At 38.7% G+C, this 10,373-nt stretch overlaps 1 protein-coding gene across 2 annotated transcripts in view; it reads right to left on the reverse strand.

Moving 5' to 3' along the window:
• Rb1cc1 (RB1 inducible coiled-coil 1) overlaps positions 1–10,373 on the reverse strand; it is a 66,756-nt gene that overhangs the window by 13,489 nt on the left and 42,894 nt on the right. For both annotated transcript variants that reach the window (XM_005362244.2, XM_026786581.1), the window contains 2 exons: positions 9,944–10,070; positions 7,975–9,863 (listed from right to left, as the gene is read on the reverse strand). In XM_005362244.2, coding sequence (XP_005362301.1) covers positions 7,975–9,863; positions 9,944–10,070 — 2,016 coding nt within the window. The remainder of the gene's footprint in view (positions 1–7,974; positions 9,864–9,943; positions 10,071–10,373) is intronic.

Genomic DNA, 10,373 nt, shown 5'->3' on the forward strand with positions numbered 1-10,373 from the left:
TGGGATAAAGGAAGGGTGGACACGGGAGCAGAGAAATATATAGCCTAATTAAGGGAGCCATCTTAGGGTTGGCAAGAGACTTGACTCTAGAGGGGCTCGCAGGTATCCAGGGAGATGTCCCCAGCTAGTACCTTGAGCAACTGAGAGGGAACCTGAAATGACCCTATCCTATAGCAATACTGATGAATATCTTGCATATCACCTTAGAACCTTCATCTGGTGATGGAAGGAGATAGAGACAGAGACCCAAATTGGAGCACCGGACTGAGCTCTTAAGATCCAAATGAGGAGCAGAAGGAGGGAGAACATGAGCAAGGAAGTCAGGACCACGAGTGGTGCACCCACCCACTGTGACAGTGGAACTGATCTATTGGGAGCTCACCAAGGCTAGCGGGACTGGGACTGAATAAGCATGGGATGAAACCGGGCTTTCTGAATGTGATGGACAATGAAGGCTGATGAGAAGCCAAGGACAATGGCAATCCTAATACATGAACTGGCTTTGTGGGAGCCTAGCCTGTTTGGATGCTCACCTTCCTGGTCCTGGATAGAAGTGGGAGGACCTTGGACTTCCTGCGGGGCAGGGAATCTGGACTGCTCTTCATTCTCCAGAGGGAGGGGGAATGGAGTGGGGGGGAGAGGGAAAGGAGAAGGGGAGTGGGGGGAGGGGCGATGTGTGCGAGGAGGGGGAGGGAAATGGGAAATTTTTTTGCAACAACTAAAAAAAAATAAAACAAACAAACAAACAAAAGATTCCTAAAATTCTTCAAAGCTGTTGAGACAAGCCAGGCATGGTAGTTCATGTCTATAATCCCAGCATCAAGTTTTAGTAAAGTTTACCCAAGCCTGGGCTTCACACAGTATCAAGTTAGCCTGGTCTGCACGACCAGACTTTCTCAATACCTCTCTATGTAATTCTTTAAAAATGCTACAACAAAATAAAGGCTATTGTGTTATTATTAGAAAATTAATTTTCAGTGTGTCTTTGTTTGATTTTAAAAGACACTGGATTTTTTTTTTGTACTAGAGATGCATTTATAACCAGAGATTTTAGTTTGCTCACCCCTATTATAATAATGGAAGCAATGTACAACTAATATTGTAAGAACTGAAATAATGTAGAAAAAAAATCACTGGGAATCTTTTATTTATAGAGAAAACTAACTCAAATCTCAACACTCAGGCAAATCTTCCACACACACACTTGGAGATGTCTGATTTTTGGCTTAGTGCAGAAAGGTTGGGATTTTCTAATTAATGTAACACAACCAATTAAAGGTAAAGGATTTATTTCTATTTCTCCTTTGAGTTGAAAGAAACGGAACTGTGAAAGTTAAAGCTTTGACATAGCTAGAATGCAGTTAGCAGGGCTGCACACAGGAAATGTTAATGAGAAAACAGAATATAAGTCTCAGGACTGTAACAATGGATAACCAGGCACGGGCAGAGCTAATACAGTAGCTGAAGAATTATCCCTACAGCTAGAGGGGAACTGGCCACATTAGATAATCAAAGACAGAAAGTCTGTATAGAATGAGCTGAAAGAGTGATATGTTCAAATTTTACTGTAACAAAATGCCTTCTGAATGATACCATGATAAAAAGAACAGAACATAGCAAATAAGTCTAAAAAGGAGGTTTGTATTATTAAGAATAAAACAGATTGTGCCACTGGGGACATGTATGCACAGGGGCAAATACTTATCATTCTATGGTTTTTATCTTTGTATTGCCAGGTGCACGGTTTCAGGATAAATGCTGGGCTGAGAGGGTACAGCTAGAAGAGTTGGTTCTAGTCAAGCAAGCACATACAGCCACCACACTTACTCCCTGTGATTAGCACGGGTGTACCGCACAATGAAAACTAAAAAAGGCCTAAGATAGAGAACAACCAATAATTATCCTGGGATGCAAACTGATGTTTTACACTGGCTGGCCTCTACTTCACGTCTGCTGTTGAGGGTGACCTTGGCCTTCTTTTTCCTTCCACCTCCTGAGTGGTGGGAATTGAACCCAGGGCTTTATTCCAACTAGATAAACATTCTACCAAAAAGACATCATCTCCAGCCATCTCAAAACAAAAAGCACATCCCGTGCCAAAAGATATTCTACAATGAGTTTTTACTGGACATGATTTTACATGGTTATCAGGTACGTAATTTTATTTTATTTTACCCTAAAGCCTGAGATGAATTAACTAACACAGTAGTGAAACAGTAACTGCTTTGCTTTTCCACACCACCACTGGCTTGTTCCGGCGCAGACAACTGCCTTCTGGGAAAGGGGTGGTAGTAGTGATAAAGGAGGCACTGAAAATCCAACACTAATTGGCTGCCATCCTTAAGTGGTTCTGTTTAAGTCAATCAGACTCAGCTTAGATAGCAGTCTGAAATGACAAAGTGGAAAACCAGATCAGGCATTCCATACTCAGTTTCATATGGAAAAGCAACAACAAACAAACAAACAAAAAGCCCAGGATAGCCAAAAGAATCCTGTACAGTAAAGGAACTACTTCTGGAGGCAGCACAATTCCTGACCTCAAACTCTACTACAGAGCTAAAGTACTGAAAAAAAAGACAGGAGGACCAATGGAACCGAATTGAAGACCCAGATATTAATCCACACACCTATGAACACCTGACTTTTGACAAAAAAGCAAAAAATATCAAATGGAAAAAAGAAAGCATATTTAACAAATGGTGCTGGCGAAATGGATATCAACATGTAGAAGAATGCAAATAGACCCATATCTATCACCATGCACAAAACTTAAGTCCAAATGGATCAAAGACCTCAACATAAAATTATAGGTTATTTTCTTAAGATGGTAATGTCTTTTTCATCTGCTACTTGTATTGATGGAAGTCCAGACACCATAACAAATTAAAAACTACTTCAGAACTATACATCTGACATCTTACCCTTCATTATAATGGTGAGAAGAGGAAGGTATTTTTTTTGTTGTTGTTAACACAGTAAGAATTAGTTCTTCCTTAAGTATGCAAAATTCTAGCTGGGTCTGAAAAAATAGCTCAGCAGTTAAGAACACTGACTGCTCTTCCAGAGGATCTGGGTTCAATTTCCAGCACCCACACACCAGTTCACAGCTGTAACTACAGCTCCAGGGGATCTGACACCCTCACACAGACAAGAAGCAGATAAAACACCAATGCACATACAATTAAAAAAAAAATCTGTGCCATGAAACGAAAAATATTTATAAAGTTCTTTGACAACTAATCAAAAAATAATAATAAATGCACCTTACATTAAAATACTTATACAAATATTTTGGATATGTACTGCCAGCTTCATTTTACAACATGTCAACATTTGTATAAATTAGTGAACTAGTGTTCATGGTGTTTGCAAAATCACACAGGATTTCTTTTCAATGTACAAGACATTGATGTGCGCGCGCGCACGTGTGTATTGTGTGTGTGTGTGTGTGTGTGGCTCTCTAGCAGTTTCATGTCCCACAATGAAACCAATGAAAATTAACACTTACTGCATTTTGATTTCATAACAAAGGACATGCAAAATTATGGGAAGACTACTAAGTATGTATTAAATAATGTTATATTTCAATCAAAATGTACTGCTAGGTTAACCATGGTAAAATCCTATTTATATCAAGAAAGGTTTAAAAATAAATCTGACCTATTATTAGCAGTATGTTTTTCATTGTATAAGTATATACATATGTTCAGGGTCAAGTAAAGATTTCTTAGGTAAAAGGGGACTGAATAGAAAATGTCTGAAAAAAAAATCCTGCCTCTACTGGAAGGCATCAGAGAGCATTTCTTAAGTACACCCTAAGAATGTTTAAAGGAATATTTACCCAATTGTTCAAAAAAACCTAGGCCTGAAGGACTAACTCTCTGTGTGTCACAGGCTGTCGAGGTTAGATAAGAGCTGAAATGAAATGTATTTAATGAAAATAACTGGATTCTGCAGTGGCAGAGAACAATTAAAGGCAAATCATGGAGACAAAATATGACTCTTCTTCAGGCAGCAGATCCAAAGCAGATATCAGAAGACACATCCTAGACAATCTTTCCCAGTGGTCAGTTAGTGTCAGCCCACAAAACGGGCTGGATAAAGACTTACTAAAATAGAAAAAAACAAAACAATAAAGTTTAAATTGGGTATTTGGGAATCTAATTAGCTCTAGAAAATTATATTTTCCACTGAATAACAAGACCTGGGCCAGCAATTGACTACTCTGCCTTCCTTAGACATCTGAGAGGATACCGTACCACAGGTCATCCTGAGCCTACCGTGACTCATCAGGAAAACATTATGTATTGAGACTATGTGCTGTGGGGTTGGAAAGCTGGCTTAGTAGTAAGAGCACTTACCACTCTGCTCCTGTAGAGGATTCTGCTTTGATTCCCTGCACCCACATGGCAGTTTATAACCACCTTTAACTGCAGTCCCAAGGGATCTTCTGAGCTCTGTAGGCATCAGTCACACATGTGGTACATATTTATGCATGCAACCAAAACACTCATACATACAAAAGCAACAACAAAAAACCCAAAGAACAAAAAAACCCTGGCACTGGGCTGGAGAGATGATAGCTCTTTGGCTCGGAGTACTTGCAGCTCTTACAGAGGAACCTACTTCAGTTACTAGGACCCACCGGGCAGCAGAGAAACCCTCTGTAATTCCAGTTCCAGGGGATATAACAGCTTCTTTTAGCATGTAAAGACACAATAGGCACATATGTGACACAGACATGCATGCAGGCACAATACCCATACACACAAAGAGTTCTTCAAAAAAAAAAAAAAGTTGTTTAAGACTCTAGACCAGTAAGTCACCCACCTGAGCTAGCAGCTACCCCACTATTTGTAGCAGATACAAATCACTGTTTCTTCACTCGTAATGAAGTACGCATAGCAATATGCTGGATACTACAGGATAATCATAATTAAAACCCTAGAGTTTGGGAGTATTTTCCTTTTGCTTGAGAGGCTAAGTCTTTCATGATTGGAGGGAAGCTGTGGCAGCAAACAGCAGGCAAAGTTGAAAGCTCATTCTCAATCACAAGCATGATGCAGGATTAACTGGAAATGCACAAGGCTTTTAATCTCAAAACTAGCTCCCAGTGATGTACTTCCTCCAGCAAGGTCCCCAAATAGTGATACAAACTGAGCACCAAGTGTTCAAATGTCCAAGACTGTGGGAATCATTCCTTATTCAAACCACTATGCTGTCTTAACTCATTAAGAGGATTATACATAGCAGCATTTGTTTTTTCCACACCTGAATTTATAATATCCTAATTATTATAAATATCCTAATGATTCTGCCTAAATGCTGACACCCTTCAAAAGCACAGGTGAAGCAGCAAAGCCACACTGACGGGCAGCAGAGCAGGCAGGAAGGGTGACCTTCCCAAAGGAAAGGCTGTAGAATCATGCAGAGCATCTGAAGTCACATAAAGAAAACAAGGGAAGGAGTACGGACCTATGATTCATTAAGGGTGGGTGAAAAAATTTTCAGACAGTAGACTTAAGAGATCTAGATTAAATTTGGTAACAAGGCTATTTATAGTGGTACAGGACTATGTCAAGCACAAAAGAAGCTAAGGTGGGGTTCTGAGTTCAAGGATAATCTGGACTGTGCAATGAAACCATAGTCCTCTTATGCACCCAATTAAAAAAGCTAGTGACAAGAAATTTGACAAGTTGGGGCTAGTTCAGTATAATAACGGCTGCCTGATATCTTCTAGCTTTCATTCTCAGTACTGAAAGGATGGGGGGTGGGAATAGTGGCAGTTCATGGAAAATGACCATGGATGTATCTCTGAAGATGGAAATCCCACCATGTACACACACAAAGATGTGAGTCATGCCTGTCAGGTGAAGAATTAGGTAATGACTGGAGTGGGTAATAGAAGAAAGCTCCAAATAAATATTTAGAGTTGCAAGGGTAATTACAGAAATTACCAAGTAATTAAGTCTATCCACATTAAGGCATTTATTTTTTAACCACTTTCGTTCCCCCAGTTTATGAAGTGAAGTATGATAATGGTGGTTACCCTGAATTCTTTTCAACTTATCTTACAGAATTTCAGTGATTGTAACAGAAAAGAACAGATGTTCCATTGAGGAAAGACAAAATATCATCAATTTTAGTCTTACCTTTGAAAAGAGAGAGGATAAGAAAATCTCAGGCATATGTGGGACAAAAGTTGCATCACGTGAAACAAATGATACTGAAGTGTCATGGGTAAAGAAGTATGTACACCCGAGAACTGAGTCTAAAGGGCACAATGTCAAACTGCTCTCTTCTGCTACTCCTTTGGCAATCTCATGTAAACTTCAGGAGAGAGACTGTGCATTTCCCAAAATCCCTTGCAGAGCTTCAAGTATGGCGATAAAAGAACCCCCGCATGGTGTGGAAGACAGGAGAAGACAGTCCTGTTCTCCAAAAGCGGTTGGAGCCAGTTCTCTCACAAGTAACTGAGAACTATTAATTTATGCTGCAGATTCAGCCGACATGTGATGCTTTAACAGATTCCTGAGTGCTGCCATAGCTTGTCAGTATGATGAGGGCATCAGAGTATATCTTCATGACATTTCACTTAGAGCTTGCTTGATACAGACTCACTAAACATTAGTCAGCCCTTTAGACTCCAATCTTGACAACTGCTCTTGTCCAGCTTGCACTGCTCAGTTGTGGCAACAAGTTTGGAGAGAATTCTCCACTCCTGTAATCTGCTATCTCTGAATACTGGATCAAATTCTTAATCTCCTACCTTGGTTTCTTATCACTCCAGCTTGCCAGAATCTAGGCAGGTCAGTTTTGCTAAATTTCCTTTTGTTTGATTGCTTTCTCTTTAAAAGGCTCCATCAGTAGATGGAGTAATCCTGACCCTAGTACCTAGAATAACCTTGAACTAACTAGTCCATGCTGTACTTAGAACTAAGCTCACTTCTACAGTGACAATTTATTTTGCCTACTGCAATAATTCCTTAATATAATATTATCATGTTATTATCAGTTCTGGTCCTGAGCTTTTCCATAGTAATTAAACTGTTTCAACTTTTGTCTCCCATAGTACTCTAACCATCCCCCACAATGCTTATTTCTCTATTAAACCCTCTCATATCTTAAAAATACAAAAAGCTATTTTAAAATTAGCATTATATTGCAGGAAGATAATTAAGAGTGCTTAAAAGTGGTGATGCAAGAGGTGGGAATTAAAAACAAACACATATACACACAAGCATACACATATATAGTACACGTAACCCTTTAAAATATTCAATTTGAGACAGTACTAAATGATACACCAACTGTACTCTACAAAATGGGCAAAATTCTTCGATTACAATGTTTCTAAACCAATCTGCGGTAGTTAAAAAATATTAACAGATGGCAATAATGAAATATAATGAAAAAAATCCTTAAGTCTGGAATTTAAAAATATCTTTCCAACCAGAGAAAACAATGAAACTGTGGTATCAAGAGACCAACAGTGAGGAACACTGTGCATATATATTCCCATCTGATTTAGCCTCAGCTAAACCACAGGCACAGGAAACTTAAACTCTCATACCAACAAGGGAAGAGAACAAAATTTCAACTCAAGAATTTAGTAAAAGCAACAAACCTAAAAGAAATTTTGAACAATTGATCTATTTTGTGGCTTGTTTACTCCTCAAGACAAGGTATGGCCTAGAACAAGTTCACTGTGTCCCACGATTGGGCTCATAGCAATCCTCATGCCTTGGCCTTCCAAAGTACTTGGATTACAGGCACAAGCTATCATACCGAGCTCTAGCAATAGTAAATTTATGCAATGTCATTTTCACAGTTATAATAAACAATATTCTAAGTCTTTACTTTGTAAAAATACCTCAGTTCCTCTAGCTACAGCAAATGAATACATCAATGCACTATGATTAAAACATACATTTGAGTCATCCATAATAATCACACACTAACCCTAACACTTACCTTTTGGCTATTTGATTCTCAAGATGTTTAACTTTTTCTAATAATGCTTTCTCAACAAGTTCTCTCTCCAACTTAAATTCATTTAGTGCAGTTTGAATAGCTTCGTCTTTTTCGTAATTAAGCCTCTGAATTAACTGTTCTTTGTCATGTTCATGGCTCATGACCAACTTTTCCTTGTCTTTTTCTAGGTTCTGGATGAGAGCCTCATACTTCTCTTCTTGTCGGCTTAGTTTTTCATCTTTTTGTCTTTCAAGTGCACTCAGTTCTGAGTTCAATTTACTCTGCAGTTCAACTATTTGTTCTTTCAAGTTTTTTTCTATTTCAAATGCTTGATGATGCAATGATGTTACACTGTCTAATTCAGCCTTAAGTATATTAGATTCTTCTTCGTGTCTACTAATTAATTCGGAAATGCACTGATCTTTTTCAATTGTCATTAAAGCTCTTAACTCTGCTAAGCCCACCTGATAATTCTCATTATTTTCATGAATCTTTTGGTTTAGTTTACTTATTTCTGTCCTCAAGTTTTCTGTCTCTTGCTCAAGGAGAGTCTTCAAAGTTTCCTTTTGCTGAGTTCTGCTCTCTTCCAACAAGATCTTTATCTCATCGGTTTCTGCTTCCTTTAATGCAAGTTCGACCTCCAATTTACACCTCATGTCTGACAAATCAGAAACCTTGAGTTTCAATTCCTGCAACTGTTGTTCTTTTTCCTGGAGAGTTGAGGCATGAGATTCTAGTATCTGGTCAATTCTTTGTTGATTTTCCTTTTTCAGTCTCTCCAACGACACTTTGTAGTCTGTCATAACTTTCTCAAACTCATGTGTGTGTCTGACATGCATTGTGTCCTCTAATTCCTTTAGGTGGCTTTGCTCTAAGCTCTGAAATTCAGCTCTCAATGACTCTATTTTCTTATCATTTTCAACATGTAGCTTTTTCAGGTCTTCTAACGCCATCTCTCGTGACTGCTTTAATTCTTCAATTTCACAATTTTGAGTACGCATGATATTTTCCATTTCTACCAACTTCTGGTCCTTTTCATGCTGCAAGAAGACGACAGCATCCTTTTCATGTTTAATCAACGCAAATTCACTGTCTTTACTTTGTAAAACTTCCTCAAGGGATATTAAATCTCCTTTCAATTTTTTAATTTTATTTGCATTTTCTTCACTGTCTTTTACTAGAGCATCAAGTTTACATTCATACTCACTTTTTAAAGACTGGAGTTCTTTCTGATGTTTTTCCTTTAGTGTTATTTCTAGGGAGCATTTGACTTTTTCAATAATGTTTCTTATTTCTATTGCTATACATTTTAAAGAATTTGATAAATCACACTGTTCTTTTTGTACAAATGTTCTGAGATGGCACAGATCTTCCTTGATGGTTTGTATACCGACATGAGAGTCTTGGGCAGCAACTTTGCATTTCTCCAGCTGGACATGCAGAGCAGCACGCTCTCCCAGTCCCTCTTTTCCATGTGCACTCGTGTCCTGCAAGCGCCTACTATCTATGGCATTGATGACTGATGAATAAAGTGACTCCACCATCATTTCAGGACTTTGTGGATCACTTATAGGGTTTGGAGATGATAAGTTTTCTTCAATCACAAACTCATTCACAGCAGACATAAAATCAGACTCAGGACTTTCTGCTAATGAATCCAAGTCTAACGAAGCTTGGTGAATTGTTTGTTCTGCATTTGGATGGGAGATGGTTTCAAAGTCAAATGTATGAGCATCAATGCTGTCTGGAGACAATTCTTCTAGGGGACACACTGCTGGATATAAGGGATCCTGAACAGTTAGTGGAGGAGGAGTTTTTGGTGAGGTAGTCGTTGCACTTTCTATCCTTGGAGAAGCAGCTGACTGTGGGGACGCTTGACTTGCAGACACCTGGAACACAGAATGAGACCTCTAAAGATCTATAACAAGCAAACATCTTCTATTAATAAAATTATTTAAAACTCATTTGCCTTTTGTTCATTCAGCAGATCTGTAATGGTCTGTGACATTTCATCCAAACTTTGTGCTGCTTTTACCAAATTATGTAGGGCAAGTACATGCTGGTGTAGAGGTTCAAAGTCACAAAGTAAGGGAACCCTGGAAAAGAACGCAAATAAACTACACTGAATTTTCAGTTTCTTATAAGAACTATAAACAATTTCATTCTTTCAAAAACAATACAACAGCATGACCAGTACTTAAGCAAGGATGGGCTAGCTGGAAGAAGCCTATGTCCTAAAAATACATGTATGCCAAGTCAGGAGAGCCAAAAGAAAACAAATAACTTTTACCACTTCAAGATCTAATAAACTAGCCGGGTGGTGGTGGCGCACGCCTTTAATCCCAGCACTCGGGAGGCAGAGGCAGGCGGATCTCTGTGAGTTCGAGGCCAGCCTGCTC

This window comes from Microtus ochrogaster, linkage group LG5, assembly GCF_000317375.1.
Source record: "Microtus ochrogaster isolate Prairie Vole_2 linkage group LG5, MicOch1.0, whole genome shotgun sequence".
Classification (NCBI taxonomy): Eukaryota; Metazoa; Chordata; class Mammalia; order Rodentia; family Cricetidae; genus Microtus; species Microtus ochrogaster.